Source organism: Mercenaria mercenaria, chromosome 14 (assembly GCF_021730395.1).
Source record: "Mercenaria mercenaria strain notata chromosome 14, MADL_Memer_1, whole genome shotgun sequence".
NCBI classification, from domain to species: domain Eukaryota; kingdom Metazoa; phylum Mollusca; class Bivalvia; order Venerida; family Veneridae; genus Mercenaria; species Mercenaria mercenaria.
Genome location: NC_069374.1, coordinates 46,095,120 through 46,122,050, shown reverse-complemented (window position 1 = coordinate 46,122,050; position 26,931 = coordinate 46,095,120). Strand labels below are relative to the sequence as shown.

Genomic DNA, 26,931 nt, shown 5'->3' with positions numbered 1-26,931 from the left:
AAGAGAAAAGACCTTGAAAAACTTACTATCCAATGAAGTGTTCTTTAGTTATTTGTTTTGTTCATCACACCAACACAATCATAGGTCATATAGAGACTTACCAGCTTTAGATGAAGGAGGACGATGCAAGGTGCCTCTAAGTGGATTATGTCATCACAAGCAGGCACCTGCATAGAACCATCGACCTTCGTAAGCCAACACGATGGCTTCCTCACGTGAAGAATTCAACGTCCCTAACGACACTCGGTGAGGGGCAGGTGATTTGAAGTCAGCGGCCTTTACAACTCTGTCATGGCGGTCCCATTCTAAGTTATTTATCGGAATGGAATGGTCTACCTATTCGCCATTGAGCAGAACTATTTCCATGTTCTAGCCCCTGTAACCTTGACCTTTGATGGAGTGACCCCAAAAACATTAGGGGTCATTTACTCTGCATGACCAATCATCCTATGAAGTTTCAAGATTCTGGGTCGTTACTGACTGGAAACGGTTTTCCATGTTCAGGCCCCTGTGACCATGATCTTTAACAAAGTGACCCCAAAATTAATTGTGGTCATTTACTTTGCATGTCCAATTATCCTATGAAGTTTTAATATTCTGGGTCAAGTGGTACTCAAGTTATTGATCGGAAACGGTTTTCCATTTCAGTCCTCTGTGACCTTGACCTTCGACAGAGTGACCCCAAAATCGATAGGGGTCATCAGCTGCTATTGTGCAGACAAGGTCAAAATAGCTAATTTTGGCCCTTTCAGGGGCCATATCTCTGGCACCCATAATGGGATCTGGCCAGTTCAAGAAAGGAACCAAGATCTTATGGTGATACAAGTTGTGTGCAAGTTTGGTTAAAATAAAATCATAAATGAAACCACTATCGTGCAGACAAGAAATTGTGGACGGACGATGGACGACGGACAAAGGGCGATCACAAAAGCTCACCCTGTCACTATGTGACATCCTTGTCAGTACAAAGCAACCCAAGTTCAAAACGATGTCAAGTTCAAGGTCAAACTGAGGTCAGGTGATGTCTGAAGATGAGGAATGGTCAGAGGTTACATCTGCATTAGTATCAAGTCATTCTAGTAAGGGGTACTGATGCTAGACGAATCGGTCCCATTTGGTTAACCAAAAAATGGCCAATATAAAGCAACCATAGTCCAAAATGAGGTCAAGGTCAAGGTCAAACTGAGGTCAGGTGACGTCTGAAGATGAAGAATGGTCACAGGTTACATCTGCATTAGTATCAAGTCATTCTAGTAAGGGGTATCTAGACGAAACGGTCCCATTTGGTTAACCTCGTATGGACAGACGAACGAACGGACAGGACGATCACTATATGCCTCCCACATCAGTAGATGCCGGGGGCATAAAAAAAATAACCATGCAGCTTGGTAGTCGGGTAACAAGTTCAACACCAGGCCTCGATCCTGTTCACAAAATATTTTCCATCTTAGTCAAGCTTGATTATAAAACTTTGTCATTTATAAATTGCATCTTTAAGATTAAATGCTAATTCAATGACTATTTTCAAGAAACTATTCAGTACTAGTGGCCAGTCTTAAAGTATAATGGAAGATATAGAATCAAAGATAGCAGTGAATATGATCTCGTCCCACGTGCAAAACAATTTCAGTCTCAGCTGAGTTTGATGATGAAATTTTATTCCTCATTTTAATCTAAACTGCATGTCTAAAATATACTTTTAAGTAAAAGACTACTTTCAAATAACTATTCAGAATTGATAGCTAGTTTCAGTTGGAATTTAATCTTTAAGTTCTGGTAAAAGTTGATATTTAAGTTTCAATCTCAAACTCAGCTGAGACCGAAAAATGTTTTGTGAACATGGGGCCTATGCAAATTGAGTAGTGGGTATTTTGGTCAGGCAGACTTTTGTTCATACATTTCATTGAAGGTGGCCAGTTGGATGTGTGATTTCTCTTATTCCTTTAAAGGTGTGCAATCAGATTTGGTTGTTTTCTGATAAGGTAGTCCAACCAAGATTAAGCCTAGATTTTGTAAACCTACATAGTATAATTCAGAACTATATGTAGCGGAAAACAAAGACAAGCTGTCAGAGGACAGCAACAGTCAACTGATCAAAAACAAAAATTTTCAATTGAATGATAACGAAAGTTGAAAAAGGGGCATAATTTTGTAAAAATTCAAATTAGAGTTATGGAACCTTTATGATGCCAATCATTACAGTGAAATAATGTATGAAGTTTCAATGCATTCCCACAAATGGGCAGTAAGATACCAGCTTACATGTAAAAAATTAACCAGAAATTGCCATTTTGGAAATGGGGCAGAATTTTGTAAAATGCATAGAAGAGTTTTGGAACTTGTGCAATGCAAGTAAGGTCATCTCAGTGAACAATTGTGTGAAGTTTCAAACCATTCCCATAAAAGATACTGAGATACCAGCTTACATACAAAAACTTTACAAAGAATTGCAATGTTGAAAAAGGGGCATGACTTTGTAAAGGAGCAAAACTGTAAATAAGTTCATCACAGTGAATAAGTGTGTGAAGTTTCAATCCGTTCCAACAAGTGATTACTAAGATACCTGCTTATATACAAAAAACTTTACCAAAAATTGCCAAGACGTGAAAGGGGCATAATTTTGTAAAATAAGAAAGAGAGTTATTGAACTTGCGCACTGTATGCTGATTCATCACAGAAAATAAGTGTGTGAAGCTTCAATCCTTAAGTGGTTACTGAGACACCAGCTTACAAACAAAAACTAAACTAAATCAGGATGCTGACGCGGACACCAACAAATGGGCAAGTCTAATAGCTCTACCTATTCTTTTAATAGTCAAGGTAATAATTTGTTTACAATGGTCAAAGATTTACATCTTGGAAAGTTATGCATGTTGGTAAAATGTCACTGACCCCCTTCAAGCCAGAAGAATGGAACATTGTGAACAAACTCTATATTATATTTAAAAACAAGAAGCTGCGTTCAATAAACGCTCGATGCCCCCGGCGGCATCCTTGTCAATACAAAGTAACCAAAGTCCAAAATGAGGTCAAGGTCAAACTGAGGTCAGGTGATGTCTGAAGATGAGGAATGGTCACAGGTTATGTCTGCATTAGTATAAAGTCATTCTAGTAAGTGGTATTGATGCTAGACGAAACGGTCCCATTTGGTTAACCAAGAGATAGCTCATATAAAGCAACCTAAGTCCAAAATGAGGTCAAGGTCAAGGTCAAACTGAGGTCAGGTGATGTCTAAAGATGAGGAATGGTCACAGGTTATGTCTGCATTAGTATAAAGTCATTCTAGTAAGGGGTATTGATGCTAGACGAAACTGTCCCATTTGGTTAACCAAGAGATGGCCCATATAAAGCAACCTAAGTCCAAAATGAGGTCAAGGTCAAGGTCAAACTGAGGTCAGGTGATGTCTGAAGATGAGGAATGGTCACAGGTTACATGTGCATTAGTATCAAGTCATTCTAGTAAGAGGTATTGATGCTAGACGAAACGGTCCCATTTGGTTAACCTCGTACGGACGGACAGGACGATCACTATATGCCTCCCGCATCAGTAGATGCCGGGGGCATAATAATTAAGGCCTTCGAGTTGTTTATCGTCTGATTTACCATGGTTTAGAGTTCAGATGCGAAGAAATTGAACCACAATACTGAAGCATCTGAACGGTGAACCGTGGTAAAATTGACGATAAATAACAAGAAGGCCTCGATTGTTTTCATTCTGACATGCTCATTGATATATTTTATACTGGACTTTGTTTACGCGAGGAGTAATGTATCAAATGTCATGCGGCAATATGACGTCATAATGCTCTCTTACCGGTCCGCACGTCAACCGTTTATCACAGAATATATAGAGCTTGATTTTCTTCTTTGCTTAACTGGAAATCAAATTGAGCCATGTTAGAACTTAGAATAAAGCATATACAACATTTACAAATGAAATGAAAATTTAGCAAAACTACTATGCAAATCAGGAAATTTATTCTCTAAGGAACCTTTAAGATTTCCATTAACAATACATGTAGTGTTTTTATAGCAAAGATCAATTTTTATAAACCAAGTAATATAAACCTAACAAAAGACATACACATACAGTCCTTTAAATTTTTTGTAAATACTAATTCAATTTTTTTTTTCATGTCACTGCTTTTTCTGTTTAAGAACATCAGCAAAGCCGAAAGTCTTGGACTTCTCACTGAAGATATTAAAATAATACCCCTTAGTTTTAGCAATTCGTAGGGAATTCTTAACCTCTTCCAATGCATCATAATCCTCTCCTATTTTTCTCATCGCCTCTAACTTCATGTCCAAAATCTTCTTCTTCTTCTTTTCCTTCTGAAATCGCTGTTTCCTCAACATTGGCCATATTCTTGCCTTCATTCTCTTTCTCTGATGTTTCTTCATTTTTCGCCGTCTTACTTTCATTAGACCCTTGTTGGCCAATTTTTCTAATGTGCTGGTTCCCGGTGAATCTTTCTCAATATGACTGGTTCCTGGATCATCTATTGGCAATATTGGTATTATTTTAATGACTGAAGGTGTACTAATTTCTGTATGAACGTTTGTTAACTTCGGGCAGTCGTATTTCAGGTTTGGTCTAACATTATCAGCAATTATATCTGTAACTGATCCATTGAGGAATCTGTATTTCTGAGTAATCTGTGAGCTAAGAGTTTGTTTAGTGGAACTTGGGACTGAATTAGTTTCTTTGGTCCTCATTGGTTGGTGGTATGAAAAAGGGCCGCTGTGAAGTACAAAACATTCTTGACTTGAAGTCGTTTCACGGCTATGGTTGTGAATTCCTGAAGTTAAAAATAAACAATTTCAGTAATATAAAACTTAGGCCTGATTTCTACATACATGTAACTTTTACACTTTTCTTTCAAGTTCTTCTTTTCTGATGAGTAAAAGGGTAATATTCTTGGATTTAACTCCATTTCTTATACAAATTCAGTAGATGATAAAAGTATTAATCATGATTTTTCAAAGCTAAAGTGGAATTATATGCATTTTTGTAAGTAAAACAATCCAGCGGAAATAGATGTGTGTGTAAAAGGGTGGAGAAAATGATAACTTTAATATAAAATATCAAACACTTCTTGTTACCAGTACAAAATAATAACTTTCCATATATGACTTCTTATTTTCACTAGGGCAGTCTTTTCAAGAAAAGTCAAACTGCACCCAGGAGTTGCTTCCCTTCAACTTCAGAAATCTCTACTTATAGGTAAGGAAGATCACTGCGTAGAAGATTGTAGCAAAGAACAGTAATTAAATATAAAAGTTAATTTCTATAATAATTATTGTCAAAAAGGGTCCAGAAATGAAATATTTATTTAAAGGTCTATCATCAAAAGAAGAATTAGAAAAAGAACCTTGGAAAGAAATTTAAATAAGCTACTACTTTGTTTTCCAATCCATGTATTTTAACAGTGAAATTATTGTATATGTTATGTGTGCATTGTTTCAAAAATAAATATGGCTAAACTTAATGAAGAAATAGGTCACAGGTTGCACCCCCCATCCCCACCACTTCTGTCACTGTGCATGTGTGTGTGTTCGGGTTTAACGTCTTTTCCAACAATTTTTCAGTCATATAAACGACGGTGTCTACTTGTAGCAGTGAGCACAATGCCCAACTTTATAGTGCTGCCTCACTGGTATATCATGCCGTGGACTCGTGGCATGATACCCCACCCAGTCACACTATACTGACACCAGGCTGACCAGTCCTAGCACTAGCCCCTAATGCTGAGCGCCAAGTCTGTCACTGTACATGGATTTATGAATGAAGGTGAAACATTTTTTAAAATGTTTGCAACACAAATTTTTAAGAACTTTACTAGTATGTGTATTTTTCACTTCGTGAAAGACCTTAACTCGGGCCTAGCTGAGTAAAATCCCATGGAGAACAGCCGGTGCAAAACTTCATAGGCTGTCAAACAATCCCCTAATGTTTTACGACTCTATTTCAAATACAGTTTGACATTCATGCAACATAAATTTATATTTTTTTACTAAGTCAAGGGTCGTAACTCTGATCTTGCTTATTCCTTGCAAACAAGGTTTTAGATTGTCAGAAAATTCTGAATGTCGTTATGTTTTTCCACACAACAGGTGGAAAACATTCAGTGATAGAAGTTTTTGTACTGTTGGTCCAAAACTGTGAAATGAACTGCTATTAGCATTACGCAAAAGTAAAGCACTTGAGATATTCAAACAAAATCTTAAGACACTGTATTTTAGAGACTTTATAGCACTGTCTTAAATATTTTGATTTATACGTGATAGCAGCTGCAGGTGTAAGATTTTAATTCTTTGAGAGTTTTAACATTTCATCATTTATATTTTTAAGACTTGTTAAATTAAATGTAAAACTCCATTGAATATCATTGTATAGAAATAGGCTTATAATCAAATACAAGAGATCACAGAGTGATCTTGCCGCCCACCAATGTGCCATTTTTGAGTGTTCCAAATTTCAAGACTTGTTGGCTAGCTCAAGGTCAAATTTCATTTCCGTACACAACACTGTGCATGTGGTCCAAATTCGAAAGCTGTAGCTTGAGAAATATGAAAGTAGGTCACTAGATCAATTTCAAGGACAAAGTTCTTTGTACACAAAACTATGCATTTGCATCAAGTTTGAAGGCTGTAGTTTGAGAAATTTGAAAGTAGGTCACTACGTCAATCTTAAGGTCAAAGTTTATTTCGGTACACAAAACTATGCAAGTGGTCCAAATTTGAAGGCTGGAGCTACAGAAATGTGAAAGATGGTCACTAAGTCAAAATCAAGGTTAAATTACACTTCAGAACACAACTCTATGCATGTGGTCTAAATTTAAAGGCTGTAGCTACAGAAATGTGAAAGTAGGTCACTAGGTCAATCTTAAGGTCAAAGTTTGTTTCAGTACACAATCCTATGCAAGTGGTCCAAATTTGAAGGCTGTAGCTCGAGAAATGTGAAAGTAGGTCACTAGGTCAATGTCAAGGTCAAATTTTATTTCGGAACACAGAGCTATGCATGTGGTCCAAATTTGAAGCCTGTGCCTTCAAAAATGTGAAAGTAGGTCACTAGGTCAATGTAAAGGTCAAAGTTTGTTTCAGTACACAAAACTATGCATGTGGTCCAAATTTGAAGGCTGTAGCTTGAGAAATGTGAAAGTAGGTCACTAGGTCAAAATCAAGGTCAAATTTCATTTCGGAACACAAAACTATGCATGTGGTCCAAATTTGAAGCCTGTACCTTAAAAAATGTGAAAGTAGGTCACTAGGTCAATGTCAAGGTCAAAGTTTTTTTCAGTGCACAAAACTATGCATGTGGTCCAAATTTGAAGGCTGTAGCTTGAGAAATGTGAAAGTAGGTCACTAGGTCAAAATCAAGGTCAACTCATGTCAAGGCTCATCTTGCCACTCAAACCCATACATGTGGTCCAAATTTGAATGTTGTAGGTTATTGACAAGAAGATTTTAAAAGCTTTTCCCTATATGAGTCTATATGAACCATGTGACCCCCAGGGCTGGGCCATATTTGACCCTAGGGGGAAAATTTGAACAAATTTGGTAGAGAACCACTAGATGATGCTACATTACAAATGCCAAAGCCCTAGGTTTTGTGGTTTGGACAAGAAGATTTTAAAAGTTTTTCCCTATATAAGTCTATGTAAACCATGTGAACCCCGGGGCGGAGCCATATTTGACCCTAGGGGGATAATTTGAACAATCTTAGTAGAAGACCACTAGATGATGTCACACACAAAATATCAAAGCCCTAGGCCCTGTTGTTTTGAATAAGAGGTTTTTCAAAGTTTTTCCCTATATATGTCTATATAAACCATGTGACCACCAGGGCGGGGCCATATTAGACCCCAGGGAAATAATTTGAATCGTCTTGGTAGAGGACCACTAGATGATGCTTCATACCAAATATCAAAGCCCTAGGCTCTGTGGTTTTGGACAAAACGATTTTTAAAGTTTTTCCCTATATAAATATATGTAAATTATAGAAATCAACAAAGGGCCATAACTCACTAAACAATTGTTGAACCGGTCTGATTTTCAGGGGGAACACAACTAGGGTACCAATACATCATTCTGACAAAGTTTGGTCAAAATCCCCCAGTAGTTTCTGAGGAGATGCGAAAACGAGAAATTGTTAACGGACGGACAGACGGAATGATGGACAGACGGACCACGGACGCAGAGTGATTTGGATAGCCCACCATCATGATGATGGTGGGCTAAAAACACTGGTAGTTTCAGTTTCTTGCAAAGTGAAAAAAACAAACTCAAGTGCACAAATTTACATGCTGGATAATACTGTGAAATCGTTTAAATCCACTGGCATGAAATTTCGCGCAAACGTGAAAAGAACTGTTTCGCGTGGGCTTGAATTCGCACATTTTCAATTTAAGAAATGAAAAAATAAAATTAAAATATATAATAGCGCAGTCTTAAATTCGCACATTGGTCCTAGCACGAAATACGCGAAAATTTGACCTACGCGAATAAAAATGATTTCACAGTATTCCTACATGGATTCGTGACTCCAGGTGATTTTTCTTTCAAGACATATGCAACACAAACACTTTAATATGTGCATTTTATACTAAGTCAAGGGTCATAACTCCAATCTGGCCAAGTGAAATCCTAAACTGTGAATAAAGAACAAAAGGAAAAGAGAAGAATGGTCTCCACACAGTATTAATACAGAGTAAGCTTACCTCTGATAGAAAGACATGACAACTGGTGTTTTAAACTTCTAATTAGGACTGCCGGTCTCACATAGGGCACAGATATCTGTGAAATAAACAAAACAGATCATGTATATGTTTACTTATAGTTTAAACTACGGTACTTTATTTTAGCTGAAGTGTGATGGAAGCTTCAAGCTGATTTGAATGTGCTGGCTTCCTACAAAAACCAATAACGGTGTCATTTGGGACAGCTTGGTTGTAACCCCTGTGCGCTCAAACCCACGTCCTTTACCACTAAACCACTACTCCTCTACTTTTAAGCTTAAGTCAACCAGGTAAACCTGTATTTCAAGTTAATGTGATCAGCATTATGGGACAGACATCTGTTAAAAGTTTTGAACCAATTCAGCAAATTTTAAAATTAAGAGCGAGTCTAACCGAGTATCAATACTGTTAACAGTTTCAAAAGAGTAGAAAAATGTATCGGCAATTTTAACCCTTACTTTGCTAAATTTCTTTAATGAACTTGTCCATTTTTTAATTTAGATAGTACCATTAAATGTTATTAAAATGGGAGCTTACTAAAAAGATACTGACTGAATGGCGAACAGTGCAGATCATGATAAGACTGCACTGATCAGACTGGTCGCTCTGTGAGGCAGAATCAATCAGGTCCAGCATGATAAGGGTTAAATGCTCTACTAGTTTTGGGAAAATGAGGTCATCCTTAACAACTCCTATCTGTTGACAGCACACTCGACTATTTGAAGACTTAATGTAAGTATGAGGTCAAAATATTACCAGAGTTTTTCAGATTTCTAAGTCAAACAAGAGGGCCATGAAGGCCCTATATTGCTCACCTGACCTACTGACCTAAAGATCATTAAGATTAACATTCTGACAAGTTTCATTAAGATATGGTCATAAATGTGGCCTCTAAAGTGTTAACTAGCTATTCCTTTAATTTGACCCCATGACCTAGTTTTTAACCAGACATGACCCAGATTCGAACTTGATGTAAAGATCATCAAGTTTAACATTCTGACTAAGTTTCATGAAGATACAGTCATAAATGTGGCCTCTAGAGTGTTAACAAGGTTTTCCTTTGATATGACCTAGTGACCTAGTTTTTGACCCCACCTGACCCAGATTTAAACTTGATCTAAAGATCATCATGATTAACAATCTGACCAAGTTTCATTAAGATATGATCATAAATGTGGCCTCTAAAGTGTTAACTAGCTTTTCCTTTGATTTAACCTGGTGCCCTAGTTTTTTATCCGACATGACCCAGATTCGAATTTATCCTAAAGATCATCAAGTTTAACACTCTGACTAAGTTTCATGAAGATAAAGTAAAAAATATGGCCTTTGATTTGACCTAGTGATTTAATGTTTGACCCCACCTGACCCAGATTTAATCTTGACCTAAAGATCATAAGATTAACATTCTGACCAAGTTTCATTAAGATATGGTCATAAATGTTGCTTCTACAGTGTAAACTAGCTTTTCCTTTGATTTAACCTGGTGACCTAGTTTTTGATCCTACATGACCCAGATTCAAATTGGACCTTGAGATCATCAATATTAACACTCCGACCAAGTTTCATGAAGATACAGTCATAAATGTGGCCTCTACAGTGTTAACAAGCTTTTCCTTTGATTTGACCTGGTGACTTAGTTTTCGACCCAAGATGACCCAATATTGAACTTGTCCAAGACTTTATTAAGGATAAAACTCTGATCAAGTTTCATTAAGATTGGGCCAAAATTATGACCTCTAGAGTGTTAACACGTTTTCCCTTTGATTTGACCTGGTGACTTAAGTTTTTGACCCCAGATGACCCAGTATCAAACTTGTCCAAGAATTTATTAAGGGTAACATTTTGACCAAGTTTCATTAAGACTGGGCCAAAAATGTGACCTCTAGAGTGTTAACAAGCTTTTCCTTTGATTTGACCTGATGACCTAGTTTCTACCCCAGTTGACCTAATATCAAACTCTCCAAGATTTTACTGAGGGTAACATTCTCAGACATCCCAACTTTTTCAGCATTTGATAGTAAGTGATATTAAAATTTACCATGACATTTCCTCTTCTCAAAATGATTTTAAGAGAAATGTTTTAAAACCTAGCAGGTTGACTCGGCGACCATCTACTTTCGATTTCAAAAAGTTATAGAACAAGAGCTGTCGGAGGACAGCAACGCTCGACTATTCAACAGCCTTGTCAATTGAATGAATACAAAAGTTGAAAAAGGGGCATAATTTTGTAAAATGCAAAGTAGAGGTATTGAACCTCTGTACTGCATGTCATATCATGACAGTGAACAAGTGTGTGAAGTTTCAATCCTTTCCAATTTGTGGATACTGAGATACCAGCTTACATACAAAAACTTAACAAACAAGAGCTGTCTCCATAGGATGACACATGCCCCCGATGGCACTTTGAATGAATAGTTATGGCCGATGTTAGAGTTTAGGACCTTTGACCTACGGAGCTGATAGCGACACGTTGTCTTACTGTGTCACACATTCATACGTAGTTATTTAAAAATCCATGCATGAATGACAAAGATATGGACCGAACACGCCCATCAATGCACTATCATGAAAAATGACCTTTAACGTCTAAGTGTGACCTTGACCTTGAGCTATGGACCTGGGTCTTGCGCATGACACGTCGTCTTACTGTGGTACACATTCATGCCAAGTTATTTGAAAATCCATCCATGGATGACAAAGATATGGACTGGACACGCCCATCAATGCACTATCCTTTAACGTCTAAGTGTGACCTTGACCTTTGAGCTACGGCCCTGGGTCTTGCGCGCGACATGTCGTCTTACTGTGGTACACATTCATGCCAAGTTATTTGAAAATCCATCCATCGATGACAAAGATATGGACCGGACACGCCCATCAATGCACTATCCTTTAACGTCTAAGTGTGACCTTGACCTTTGAGCTACGGCCCTGGGTCTTGCGCGCGACACGTCGTCTTACTGTGGTACACATTCATGCCAAGTTATTTGAAAATCCATCCATCGATGACAAAGATATGGACTGGACACGAAAATTGCGGACAGACTTACAGACCGACAGACTGACAGACCGACAGACGGACAGATGGTTCAAAAACTATATGCCTCCCTTCGGGGGCATAAAAACTGCTAAGTCAAAGGGGCATAATTTTGTAAAAATGCCAAGTAGAGTTATGGGACCTTCACAGTGCATGTTAGATCATGACAGTGAACAAGTGTGTGAAGTTTCAATCCATTCCAATTAGTGGATACTGAGATATCAGATTACATACAAAAATTTAACCAAAAACTGCTAAGTCGAAAAAGGGGCATAATTTTGAAAAAAAAAAGAGAGTAGAGTTATTGGACTTGCTTAGTGCATGTCAGATCATGATAGTGAACAAGTATGTGAAGTTTCAATCCATTCCCATTAGTAAGTACTGAGATACCAGCTTACATACAAAACCTTAACCAAAAATTTCTAAGTCGAAAAAGGGGCATAATTTTGTAAAAAAGCAAAATAGAGTTATGGAACCTGTGCAATGTAGATCAGTTCATCACAGTGAATAAGTGTGTGAAGTTTCAATCCATTCCCACAAGTGGTTACTGAGTTACCAGCTTACATACAAAACCTTAACCAAAAATTTCTAAGTCGAAAAAGGGGCATAATTTTGTAAAAAAGCAAAATAGAGTTATGGAACCTGAGCAATGTAAGTCAGTTTGTCACAGTGAATAAGTGTGTGAAGTTTCAATCCATTCCCACAAGTGGTTACTGAGATACCAGCTTACATACAAAACCTTAACCAAAATCGGGACGCGGATGCGGACGCCGACGCATGGGCGAGTGCAATAGCTCACTATTCTATGAATAGTCGAGCTAAAAAGGTAAAGCCAGTATAATTTCTAATCTAAATTTGATTGAATTTAATCAGATATCTAATGTCTGGAGTGACACATTAATCAACACCTGGCTTTGTTGAATCGTGTAATAAACAATAATCAGCACGGGTAGAAGGTGCGAAAATATCCGAAAGGTGTTGTTTACAGACTCGATCAGTAGTGATACATACAGTATCAGATAGGCGCAAAGAAGTGGATTATTTCATAATTTTTGTTTTTTCATTGTTGTTTATGTTGTTTTGTTGTAGTTTTTTTAATCGGGAGTTTGAGACTTCTGATCGGGGTGATCGGGTTTTACAACCAGAATCGGGAGAAACCCGATCGGATCGGGAGAGTTGGGATGTCTGCATTCTCACCAAGTTTCATTAAGATTAGGCCAAAATTGTGACCTCTAGAGTGTTAACAAGCTTCTCCTCTGATTTGACCTGGTGATCTAGTTTTTGACCCCAGATGACCCAATATCGAACTCGTCCAAGATTTTATTAAGGGTCACATTCTGACCAAGTTTCTTTAAGATTGGGCCAAAAATGTGACCTCTAGAGTGTTAACAGTCAAATTGTTGACGCCGGACGGACGACGGACACTACACTACGAAGTGCTCAGGTGAGCTAAAAAGGGCCATAACTGAACAAAAATCTTTGTCCTAGTTATATAGTCTTGCCTAAATACGAAAACTATGATGGTTGACAAGACATTGGTCAAATTTTCATTCAAAGCCAAAATTATGTAAAACTTGCAATTTTTACCAATTCAAAAACCATTACTCTGGAACTGCTAGTCTGTACTTGTTGGTTATCAAACTTGACCTAGATTTTACAGAGAACAAACACTTTGAATAAGTCTGGTTTGGTTCTAATTGAAATACTCTAATTACTGAGTGGATACCGATTTCATCAACTCACCTGCAAATGGTGAAAACAGAAAACATAATAATTATGTCCTGTTTTTCCAAAACAGCCATAAATTAAACATCCTACTAGGCAAAGTGGGCATTGTTAAAGAAGTGGTATTTTTTAGTAAAATTTTACGTTCAAGAACATACAGTAATGACTCAAGTTAGCAACTTGCCTTGTGTTTCATATCTTTGATTTTCACAGGTACAGTTTGGCAGTTGCCACAGACGTATATTTATTAAAACAAAAATAATCTGAACAATGTTCAAATTTCTTGACTGCAGTTTCAAGTACAGTAAATTTGATAAAAGAGCTTAATTAAACTGCTATCAGTCAAGCCAAATGAAAAAAAAAGAAGAAATATGAAGAAATAAAATTGACGTTTCTTTGCCTTCATGTGGCAAAAATCATCCCTGACTTCATTTCTCAGCAAAAAAATGTTCAAAAAATGTTCATTTTGACTGCAGTCAACAAAAAGTGTCTTTCTTCACCAGCTGAAAACACCTATTTATTGTACTAGGCTATAAATATACATTGTATTCAAACAGAAATTTCCAACTGTTATTGGTGGAAATTAAACTTAATATTACCTAAACACCTTGGTCGGAATTGGGAACTGGTTAAACTGAATTGGATTTTCTAAAGTCTGGCCCACTTTCCAAGATAGAATTTGACTACTTTACATTTTATTCCGTCAATGTTAGCAGACATTGGTAAAAAAGAACCTTTTCATTTTAGACTGGTATCGTTTTATTCCTTCAATGTTTACCAGACGCAAGGTCAAAAAATAGAAACGTAATGATTATGTGACTCATGAAGTTATCAATTTCGCGCATAGAAAAAAGGAGGTTTCTATATATATTTCTTCTGTTTGTTGTACTGGTACGAAAGACCAGACTATATTGTAAAGGGCATAATGCACACTTTATCAATTTTTTTTCCAGACTTTAAGTGATTTCAAGCTTGTCTGTAGCTCTGAACTTATATGTACCGGTACAAAGATATATATGAGCCGTGCCATGGGAAAACCAACATAGTGGGTGTGCGACCAGCATGGATCCAGACCAGCCTGCGCATCCGCGCAGTCTGGTCAGGCTCCATGCTGTTCGCTTTTAAAGCCTATTGGAATTGGAGAAACTGTTAGCGAACAGCATGGATCCTGACCAGACTGCGCGGATGCGCAGGCTGGTCTGGATCCATGCTGGTCGCACACCCACTATGTTGATTTTCCCATGGCGCGGCTCATATATTGAGAGAGCTACTAAGAAAGAAACTGTAATAATAATGCCTTGCAAAGGGAAGATTTTGAAATACACGCATGAAATGGTGGCCTCTGGTGCATTTTTGGTCCAAAATTATGAGGTAATGGAGGGTTTAGTACCCTTTTGATGAGGAGTGGGTGGGGGGGGGGTCAGGGGGCTTTCCCCCTGGGAAATTTTTGTATACAGGAATGAAATGGTGGCCTCTGGTGTATTTTAGGTCCAAAATTTTGAGGTAAAGGAGGGTCAGTACCCTCTTTATCAAAGTGGGGGGTAGGGGGCTTTCCCCCTGGAAAATTATAAAATACAGATATGGAATGGTAGCCTCTGATGTGTTTCTTGGTCTAAATTTTGAGAAACTATTATTATTATTCCTTTGCCAAAATAGTAGGGTACTTCTCAGCAAAAATTAAAAATACATTTAATCGGAAATTGGGGTCGCGAAAATGTGTGACAAACGAAAAAAAGGCAATCAAGACTATCATTGTTTATAAAATGAAAATTTATAATGTATTTTCTATGACCAGAGTTAAGTTATACCATCGATTTCTGCTTGTTTATCGCAGTTTTTCATTGGAATTTGCCAAAATCAATCTACGATCATGATGTAAAACTTATTGGAAATCATCGCGGATGTCCCGTCAGTCGTTTATTCTGAAGTTCTGCTACAAAACATAACTTTAAAATGGCTAAATGTACTTTGATGTACTACTTTCGTGATTCCGCTGGTTAAAACATTGCCGCAAAATTTATAACTGATGTGCGTTTTTCATTTAACACCTGTCATTGCCTTTTACGTCAGTCCATGACAATGATTTTTATCTCTTTTGCGACATCAGTAATTACTTCAATCAACGATGACATGTAAAGGCAGAGCTAAATAATTTTGCCGATAAAATATGTCACGCGTTCTACATCCAAAGCTGTCGTTGGTTTATCGTATGTTTAAATTAAGGTCAAAGATCGAGAGACACGTGGCAGCATTATTATGTCATTGATGTCAAATCGCTAATCCCTCGGTTGGCGACACGTTGTGTATTGTGTTTTATGAATAGAAACGGCCACGGATAATATTGATTTTTAGGCTATATAGAGAGTACTTTAGACAAAGAAATACACATTTAAAAAAATACGTTTATGGCAAAATATTTTTCTCCCACTTTTTTTTTTTTTTTTTTCGCCGTTGGCATACTTGTCAAATTGCAGCGGAAACCCTGATCTCGCTGATACTAGTCTAATTCATGTATTTGTAACATGTACTGTCAGTCTAAGTTTTAAAGGAATAAACCCAACATCACGGGTACTAAACAGTGCCTGCGGCACCGCCTGTGCCAATGATGAATAAAGGCACTTTCACTTCCGGTACCGCAGGCATTTCGACAAGGTTGACAAATCAAGCGAGATCGGTGAGTGATTTTTTTTTGTTTTTGTCATTTTATTACTGCATGTAGAATTTTTTTCAAAAATCAGGGAATGTAGTGGGGTGTAGAAGTACCTCATGAAAATATCCATGCTAAAGTTTATGGGAAATAATCAATTTTCTAGAAATGCAAGGACAAATAAGTTCGGAATGAAACGTGATTTTTTTCACATCAGCGACTGTTTAGACTCATTTCTTTCCACTGACCCAAACCATATCGTCTCTGCCATCGTAAATCATATTTATTAATGATATGTGATCTGCAAAAACATAAAATGTGTCGAGAAAATTCCGAATTTGAACGTTATGCCTATTTTGAAAATGTGCCGCAGGCATTTCGACGGTGCGGCAGTCCCTTCGAGGTGCTGCAGGCACTTCTGAAAGTATTGGGGCATAAATTTGGCCCAAAACTAACCAAATCTCGAATAACTCGCATTCGTGCGATCATATTCACAAACATTTTCAATACATGCGTTGAGTTATCAAATCAAAAACTTTAGCAGTTTATACCTGTTAATGTAGTGTTGACCAGCACCCTCAGTAAATGCATTTAAATCGCGTTTAGATAAACATTGGGTCGGTCTTTCCATAAAATTTAAGCCTAGTTGCTATAAATGATGTTGTGACATTGTGATGACGATAATTTTATAAGAATATAACGTGTGTGCAGAATGCATCATGTATACGGAAGTTGCTACTGACGAAAAATTTTGGAGAACACAAAGAAAAGGGCTGTCAGAAACAATACGTTTATATGGATTTATTCACATGTGGCCTCTACAACAGTATGAACAGCAATCGATTTATATTCGCGAGTAATCTTAAACTCTACACCATTGCTTCAGTCAGTTGAAACAAACTGTATTTCCCAAAATTACGCTTGTTATGATTGTCATTAGAAAAAAAAAAAGATAATGAACATGAATTTCAACAAGAGCTGTCCGTAAGACAGCCAAGCTCGACTATTCGAAATATTGTCCCAAAAGCAGGAAAATATTACCCAAAATGTTAAATATCAAAAGAGTTTTAAGTTCAAAAGGGGACATAATTTGACCAAAATGCATATCAGAGTTATGAGACTTGCTGCTATCAACTAGTTTTATAACCCTGAAGACACAATGTGGAGTTTCAATTTAATATCTGCATTAGTTTTGGAGATAGTAACTTGCATGTAAAACTTTAACCAGAATTTTCTAAGTCCAAAAGGGGGCATAATTTGCTTAAAATACATGTCAGAATTATGGGACTTGACCCAGTGAGGTTGGTAATTGACCTAGAAAAAGAATAAATAAGTTTCAAATCTATATGCCTTTTAGTAATAGCTGTATGTACTTGCACACAAAACTTTAACCAGAATTTTCTAAGTCCAAAAGGGGGCATAATTTGGCCAAAATGAAGGTCAGAGTTATGGGACTAGCTGCTATCAACTAGTTTTATAAACCCAATGACACATGTAAAGTTTTAATTCAATATATGCATTAGTTTTGGAGACAGTAACTTACATGTAAAACCTTAACCAGAATTTTCTAAGTCCAAAAGGGGGCATAATTTGCTCAAAATACATGTCAGAGTTATGGAACTTGACCCATTGAGGTTGGTAATTGACCTAGAAAAAGTATAAATAAGTTTAAAAGCTATGTGCCTTTAAATGATGGCTGTATGTACTTGCATGCAAAAACTTAACCAAGGTGTGAAGCCGATGCCGACGCCAGGGTGAGTAGAACAGCTAGACTATTCTTTGAATAGTTGAGCTAAAAATGCAGACATCTTTTCTCAAAATAAGTTATAAATAACAAGAGACAATAATAAGTTGACAGGTATAAACCATGTTGTCTTGGTGTGCTATCTTGTGGTAAGTTTCAATTCAATATTTACACTGGTTTGTAATAGTAAATAGCCCACCAAGCAATTTTGTTGAAAAGGTAGCTGTATTCATACAAAACAAGAGGGCCATGATGGCCCTATATCGCTCACCTGTTATCAATGCACTTGAGGACAAGAAGGTCCTCAGAAAAAATATCTAAGTCCAAAGGACAGGAACAACAAAGGAAAGAAATTTAACCAAAAAGAAAAAAAAAAATTCTTACAAGGTACAGATATGTCAAAATACACCTAAAAATTGGAGGTACCATCCATGTTGTACCACAGAAAAGTGGTCTCGGTTTTTCCCTACAGCCAATAATAAAAAAGTTACTAAAAATAAGCTATTTATATCAACGTAAAAGGGAAGTAATTCAAAAGAAAAATAGTGTAAGTGAACAAAAGAAGGATCTGCCAAATAAATCTGTTGACATAAATGAAATTTCAGATCAGTATCTTCATTAGTTACGGAGATATACCCATTTTAATTTGAAATAAAGGGAGGTAATTTGACATAAAATCAGTCCATAGTTATCTACCCTGATTGACTCAGTCCAACTAATGATAATAATGAAATTTCAAATAAGTCCTATAAGTACTTACTGATATAAATCCATTTTGACTACAATCAGGGTAGGTAATCAGATATAAAATAACTCTGGAACCTACGATTGGATCTAGCCAATTTTTGACCTTCAAGGGGCCATAACTCTGGAACCCATGATGGAATCTGGCCAGTTCAAGAAAGGAACCAAGACCTTGTGGTGATACAAGTTGTGTGCAAGTTTGGTTAAAATCAAATCATAAATGAAGTTGCTATTGTGCAGACAAGGTCAAAATAGCTAATTTTGGCCCTTTCAGGGGCTGTAACTCTGGAACCCATTAAGGGATCTGGCCGGTTCAACAAAGGAACTGAAATCTAATGGCAACACAAGTTTTGTGCAAGTTTGATTAAATTCAAATCATAAATGAAGCTGCTATTGTGCAGACAAGGTCAAAATAGCTAATTCTGGCCCTTTCAGGGGCCATAACTCTGGAACCCATAATGGAATCTAGCCAGTTCAAGAAAGGAACCAAGATCTTATAGTGATACAAGTTGTGTGCAAGTTTGGTTAAAATCAAATCATAAATGAAGCTGCTATTGTGCAGGCAAGGTCAAAATAGCTAATTCTGGCCCTTTCAGGGGCCATAACTCTGGAACCCATAATAGGATCTGGCCAGTTCAAGAAAGGAACCAAGATCTTATGGTGATACAAGTTGTGTGCCAGTTTGATAAAAATCAAATCATAAATAAAGCTGCTATTGTGCAGACAAGGTCAAAATAGCTGATTTTGGCCCTTTTAGGGGCCATAACTCTGGAACCCATAATGGGATCTGGCCAGATCAAGAAAGGAACCGAGATCTTATGGTGATACAAGTTGTGTGCAAGTTTGGTTAAAATAAAATCGTAAATGAAACCACTATCGTGCAGACAAGAAATTGTTGACGGACGGACGGACACAGGACGGACGAAGGGTGATCACAAAAGCTCACCTTGTCACTATGTGACAGGTGAGCTAATAAAACATAAGTGTATTTCTAGATGGGCTTGATTATGTGCTCCTTTTTTGCCCTGTACCCCAATAATATCAATTTTCATTCGTTTCAGTCCGGCTAGTTGCACGTGCATGAATTCGGTACATTTTCGGGACATGTTACAGCCCCTTTTTTATGGTTTTGGGGAAGGGTTGCGGGTCCTTTCAGAAGGGGAAATTTGCATCGTAAAATACCAAATTGGGGAATGTTTTTATATATATAAAAAAAAAAACAAAAAACACAGATTGAGTAAGGGATAAAAGGATATTATTTTGCCTGGGGAATGGGGCCGAATTTGACGTAAAAAAAGGGCTGTGTTAAATAGCCCGATCGAAACATCATGGCGCAATTCAGTGTACCAGTCGTGTGATCTGGATAGCCCGGTTTGATATTATGTCTGTCCTCTGTACGACATAAAGCGAACACTTCTTTGTTGTTTGTGTTTTGCAAACAAGTAACTATTAAAACTAATGCAAATATTAAATTGAAACCTACAACATTTCTCAAGGTTTATAAACCTATGTTATAGCATTAACTTTATAGATATTTTAACATTAAAGGTTATATTCCAGAATTCAAATAGGCGAGGTTTTGCTGTCTTGTGGCTCTTGTTATAAATGTTTTGACAATAAGTTTATCAATAAGAATTAAGATAGCACGCCAAGACGACATGGGTTACACCTGTCAACTTATTATTGTCTCTTGTTATTCATAATTTATTTTGAGAAAAGATGTCTGCATTTCTGAAATTCATGTTCATTATCTTTGTTTTTCTAATGACAATCATAACAAGCATAATGTTTGGGAAATACAGTTTGTTTCAACTGACTGAAGCAATGGTGCAGAGTTTAAGATTACTTGCGAATATAAACCGATTGCTGTTCATACTGTTGTAGAGGCCACATGTGAATAAATCCATATAAATATATCATTTCTGACGGCCCTTTTCTTTGTGTTCCCTCAAATTCTTCGTCAGTAGCTCTTTCCGTATACATGATGCATTCTTCACACAGGTTATATTCTTATAAACTTATAGTCATCACAATGTCACAACATCATTAATAGCAACTAGCCTTAAATTATATGGAAAGACCCACCAAATGCTTATCTAAATGCGATTTAAATGAATTTACTGAAGGTGCTGGTCAACACTACATTAACAGGTATAAATTGCTGAACTTTTTGATCTGATAACTCATCGCATGTATTGAAAATGTTTGTGAATATGATATATGATCGCACGAATGCGAGTTATTTGAGACTTGGTTAGTTTTGGGCCAAATTTATGCCCCCAATACTTTCAGAAGTGCCTGCGGCACCTCGAACAGGCTGCGGCACATTTTCAAAATAGGCATAACGTTCAAATTTGGAATTTTCTGGACATATTTTATGTTTTTGCAGATCAAATATCATTTATAAATATGTTTTACGACGGCAGAGACGATATGGTTTGGGTCAGTGGAAAGAAATGAGTCTAAATAGTCACTGATGTGAAAAAATCACGTTTCATTCCGAACTTATTTGTCCTTGCATTTCTAGAAAATTGATCAATTGCCACTAAATTTAGCATGGATTTGTTCATAAGATTCATCTACACCCCGCCACATTCCCCGATTTTTGAAAAAAATCTACATTTTTGAAACAAATCTACATGCAGTAACAAAATGACAACAAGAGGACCATGATGGTCCTGAATCGCTCACCTCTTCCCACATGATCCAGTTTTGAGTATGATGTCGTTTTTTCTATTATTTGACATAGTGACCTAGTTTTTGAGCTCATGTGACCCAGTTTTGAACTTTACCTAGATATTATCAAGATAAAAATTCTGACCAATGTTCATGAAGATCCATTGAAAAATATGGTCTCTAGAGAGGTCACAAGGTTTTTCTATTATTTGACCTATTGACCTAGTTTTTTAAGGCACATGACCCAGTTTCAAACTTGACCTAGATATCATCAAGGTGAACATTCTGACCAATTTTCATGAAGATCCATTCAAGGGTATGGCCTCTAGAGTGGTCACAAGGTTTTCTATTTCAAGACCTACTGACCTAGTTTTTGATCGCAGTTGACCCAGTTTCAAACTTGACCTAGATATCATCAAGATAAACATTCAGACCAACTTTCATACAGATCCCATGAAAAATATGGCCTCTAGAGAGGTCACAACGTTTTCATTATTTGACCTACTGACCTACTTTTTGATGGCACGTGACCCACTTTCGAACTTGACCTAGATATCATCAAGATGAACATTCTGACCAATTTTTATGGAGATCCATTCACAAGTATGGCCTCTAGAGAGGTCACAAGGTTTTTCTATTTTTAGACCTACTGACCTAGTTTTTGACCGCACATGACCCTATTTCGAATCTGACCTAATATCATCAAGATGAACATTCAGACCAACTTTTATGAAGATCAGTTGAAAAATATGGCCTTTAGAGAGGTCACAAGGTTTTTCTATTATTTGACCTACTGACCTAGTTTTTGATGGCACGTGACCCACTTTCGAACTTGACCTAGATATCATCAAGATGAACATTCAGACCAACTTTCATACAGATCCCATGGAAAATATGGCCTCTAGAGAGGTCACAAGGTTTTTCTATTATTTGACCTACTGACCTAGTTTTTGAAGGCACGTGACCCACTTTCGAACTTGACTAAATTATCATCAAGATGAACATTCTGACCAATTTTCATGAAGATTTCATGAAATATATGGCCTCTAGAGAGGTCACAAGGTTTTTCTATTTTTAGACCTACTGACCTAGTTTTTGACCGCACGTGATCCAGTTTCGAACTTGACCTAGATATCATCAAGATGAACATTCAGACCAACTTTCATACAGATCCCATGAAAAATATGGCCTTTAGAGAGGTCACAAGGTTTTGCTATTTTTAGACCTACTGACCTAGTTTTTGACCGCACTTGACCCAGTTTCGAACTTGACCTAGATATCATCAAGGTGAACATTCAGACTAACTTTCATACAGATCCCATGAAAAATATGGCCTTTAGAGAGGTCACAAGGTTTTTCTATTATTTGACCTACTGACCTAGTTTTTGATGGCACGTGACCCAGTTTCGAACTTGACCTAGATATCATCAAGATGAACGTTATGACCAATATTCATGAAGATCTTGTGAAATATATGGCCTCTAGAGAGGTCACAAGGTTTTTCTATTTTTAGACCTACTGACCTAGTTTTTGAAGGCACGTGACCCAGTTTCGAACTTGACCTAGATATCATCAAGGTGAACACTCTGACCAATTTTCATGAAGATCCATCGAAAATTATGGCCTCTAGAGAGGTCACAAGGTTTTTCTATTTTTAGACCTACTGACCTAGTTTTTGAAGGCACGTGACCCAGTTTCGAACTTGACCTAGAATTTACCAAGATGAACATTCTGACCCATTTTCATAAAGATCCCATGAAAAATGTGACCTCTAGAGATGTCACAAGGAAAAGTTTACGCACGCACGGACGGACGGACGCATGCACGGACGACGGGCGATCACAAAAGCTCACCTTGTCACTATGTGACAGACCTGTGAGCTAAAAACGAAAAAAAATCACTCACCGATCTCGCTTGATTTGTCAACATTGTCGATACTGTTTAGTTCCCGTGCACATCAAGGTGGTGAAAATTTAGTTCTATAAATAAACGTCGGACTTCAATATTTTACGACTTTGACATTTCATACAGTTCGACGTTTTATCGAAATTATAAATATCCCTTTAGAGCGTTCCGAAAAATATCTTGCAGAAGGTTTTACAAGTTCACCGCGGAAGTGACTGAGAAGCAATAACTAAATACCAACAACGGATAAAGAAACCTATTTTACACACCAATTGAACATACTGTCTTACTGAAAATATTGAAGATCTGTCCGCACTCTCAAAGTGAAATTTACATCCATGCACTTTCACAACACAACATGAAACTGTCAAATCTTCTTTATTATAAAGAATGATTTTAGACGAAAAAATAGTCTCACGATCGGCTTTGAAAAAAAAAATGCGGCCAGTTACTAACGTATTGTCTATGTAGTATGCATATGTTTATAATCACTGGGTGTAATCAGCGTTTATTGGTTTTAATTTGATTAAAAGTTATTTCAATAAATTATTAGCAGAGCTACCGGCGCCGCTACAGCGTTGCATTACAGTTAGACGTATGAAAAAGAAAATGAATAGAGAGATCTAACTGTGTATACTATCGAGTTGAAAATTCGTGGTACTTTTTGGAATCGGTGTTGTTTGGATTTTTTCATGTTCACTATGCACATAGTAATTAATCGGTAAAGATGTCAGTAGACGCTTACTGTTTACGGTTGACAAAAGCGTCTCGCTTACTGCTTTGAATATTGAATAAAAATGTAAATGAGCATTTGATAATAAGAAATTAGTGCTAAATACATTTTCTACGAAGAAAAAAGAAATAAAATACAATATTTTCATTTTGAAACGACTTTCGTCGCGCTGCCATTACTGAACTTTATTATATATACTTATGTTTGTCCAGATGACGTCATAACTCCACAGTGGTGTAGTGGTTAGCGAGTTCGCGTTGAAATCCAGTGGTCAGGAGTTCGAACCTCACTGGGACCAGAATTTTTTTTTAATTTTAATTCCTTTTTTATTTCAGGTTTTTTTGTATTATTATGAGTTTTTAAAATATTGTATAACTAAAGTCATTCATGTGAAATTTAACCAGTGTTTATAGTTTTGAAATCGGGTTCCAAAGTAGTGCCTGTGCAGTAGTCAGTAGACATAACTTTAAAAAAAAAAAAAAAAAAAAGCTTTAGGATCAAAATATACAGGCATTGAACTGTGAAAAGCAAATAATGCTCTTCTCCCCGTTCACATATATTTCATCTGTTAGCTTTAAAATCACTGACCAGAGCTTATAAAAAAAACTAAAACTATTGGCGATGAATTATCAATAAACATCAAAAAGGTTCTTACTGCCATCCCTATTCTCTGGTGCCAAAACATTAACCATAAACAAGGAGCTTCGTTCAATAAACGCTTGATGCCCCCGGTGGCATCCTTGTCGATACAAAGCAACCTAAGTCAAAAACGAGGTCAAGGTCAAACTGAGGTCAGGTGATGTTTGAAAATGAGGAATGGTCACAGGTTACATCTGTATTAGTATCAATTCATTCTTGTAAGCCGTATTAATGCTAGACGAAACGGTCCCATTTGGTTAACCAAGAGATGGCCCATATAAAGCAACCTAAGTCCAAAATGAGGTCAAGGTCAAACTGAGGTCAGGTGATGTTTGAAGATGAGGAATGGCCACAGGTTACATCTGTATTAGTATCAATTCATTCTTGTAAGCGGTATTGATGCTAGACGAAACGGTCCCATTTGGTTAACCAAGAGATGGCCCATATAAAGCAACCTAAGTCCAAAATGAGGTCAAGGTCAAACTGAGGTCAGGTGATGTCTGAAGATGAGGAATGGTCACAGGTTACATCTGCATTAGTATCAAGTCGTTCTAGTAAGGGGCATTGATGCTAGACGAAACGGTCCCATTTGGTTAACCTCGTACGGACGGACGATCACTATATGCCTCCCGCATCAGTAGATGCCGGGGGCATAAAAACCCATAGATTGTTAACTTAGAAAATTGCTAGTCTTTTGGGTTTAAAACAAGCTTTGTACAGTCATGTAAATGATCGTAATTTTCCCATACCAGGCGTCTATTATAGCAGTATTTTTGACTGAAAGTTGGACACATTCTTCCTTCCAAAAAGAACCAAATTTGACAATAATGACATTTAAAAGAATTACAATAGTCATTTCCAGGATTACGTAAATTCTAATTTCTATTAACTTTGGAATTGGAACATTAACTTTTTACATTAAGTCCTCATTGCCAAACATTCACACGCAAAGAGACAGAATTCCTTTGGCTATTGGCCTAATGAGTTCTGTTAGGTTTGAAATTTTCAAGGTTCAAGCTTTTCAGTTTGAAGGAGTTATCATTTGTGACTGGTTTCCAGTATGATAATAATTTATGTAAAATTTTTGATGCAGTACGTTTTAATAAGAATAACAGAAATTATTCAAATACGTTCTTTTTCTTTATCTTGGTGCCGATTTTAATCTGTATCGAACTTTCTTTTGATTATATATAGAATATCTTTCGAGTTTTCACATGTCAAGAATTAATCTTGATGCAGTCTAAAACATGCATTCAGAAATCATGAATTATCATAAATACTTATAATTTTGATAGATCTAATAGAACATAAACTTTCTAAACAAATCCGTAATTCCAGATAATTCCAACACCACCCCTTTAATTTTTAAGGGCACTGGTGATTTTTCAACTTCAAGGGAGCTCTGCCTTTTAGGTAGCACCTAATTTCATATTAGGTCATATCAAAGCAGTCTGTAAGGCTAGTCTACGTGTATTCGGCGGTACCCATGTGTTAAATAATGGCCGCAGAATTTTCACTAGTGCCGTAGGCTAAACATTTTTCCGTTTAAGCATGTATAATTGATTCTATATATTTATTCAGTGTTGTATTGTTCATGATATTTCATTAAATTACGCTAGAAGAATCTGTGTAATGCGTCAGGGAAGTGATAGGAGGTGCAGTTTTAGTTACAGTAAACCAATATATCACGTTTTTGAGTTTTCCTACATTACACTTCAATAAAATAAGGTAGAAATCCGTGCTATGCAAACGGCTGTCATTCGATTAAACTTGACACAGGGACATGTTGAACATCCAAATATTAAAAGGCGCCCTGTGCAAGTTTAATGTTATTGAACTAGTGAAAATTGAGCCAACATATATTTGTCCTGTGGTACAAACAAAAGGATAATGCCAAGTTTAGTCAGACTGACATATTTTACTGTTTTTGGCAACTTTCTCCCAAAACTGGCAAGACAGCAAAGTTGACCTTACTAAACCAGGTCGCGAAATCATGTGAAATATACTAAAAAAAATCCTACATCAATTTTTTACAAACTATAAAACCTGAAATCAGAAAATCTACTAAATTTTTAAAAGTATGCCTTAGTTGAAAACATAAGTTCTTTTAATCATGGTTACTTTTCGAACAAATACAATAAAAAAATTTGACACACCAAAGAAGCCGACATTTTTATAACTGCAAATGCAAAATGAAATTAAATATTTTTGTATACTTCATAAAATGAATGTAAAGTTATTGAATATTTGATTTCGGTTTTCATATTTAAAAAGGCTTTTATAGTCGTTTGAAAAATATTTATACCACTTATGTGTGTTTAAAAGAAAATTTACGAGATTAAA

General features: G+C 36.7%; 1 protein-coding gene across 3 annotated transcripts; it reads right to left on the bottom strand.

Annotated features, from left to right (window-relative positions):
• Positions 1 to 3,961: 3,961 nt before the first annotated feature.
• On the bottom strand, positions 3,962 to 26,785 carry LOC123527462 (uncharacterized). 3 transcript variants are annotated; one of them, XM_045306928.2, is made up of 3 exons: positions 26,745 to 26,785; positions 8,721 to 8,796; positions 3,962 to 4,799 (listed from the first exon to the last, which is right to left on the bottom strand). In XM_045306928.2, the coding sequence occupies exons 1-3, from the start codon at positions 26,757 to 26,759 to the stop codon at positions 4,138 to 4,140; spliced, it is 753 nt and encodes a 250-aa protein (XP_045162863.2). In that variant the 5' UTR covers positions 26,760 to 26,785; the 3' UTR covers positions 3,962 to 4,137. The 3 variants fall into 3 exon arrangements, with proteins under 3 accessions (XP_045162863.2, XP_045162861.2, XP_045162862.2); XM_045306926.2 differs by lacking the exon at positions 26,745 to 26,785 and adding an exon at positions 24,605 to 24,625; XM_045306927.2 differs by lacking the exon at positions 26,745 to 26,785 and adding an exon at positions 23,217 to 23,255.
• Between the last annotated feature and the right edge of the window lie 146 nt (positions 26,786 to 26,931).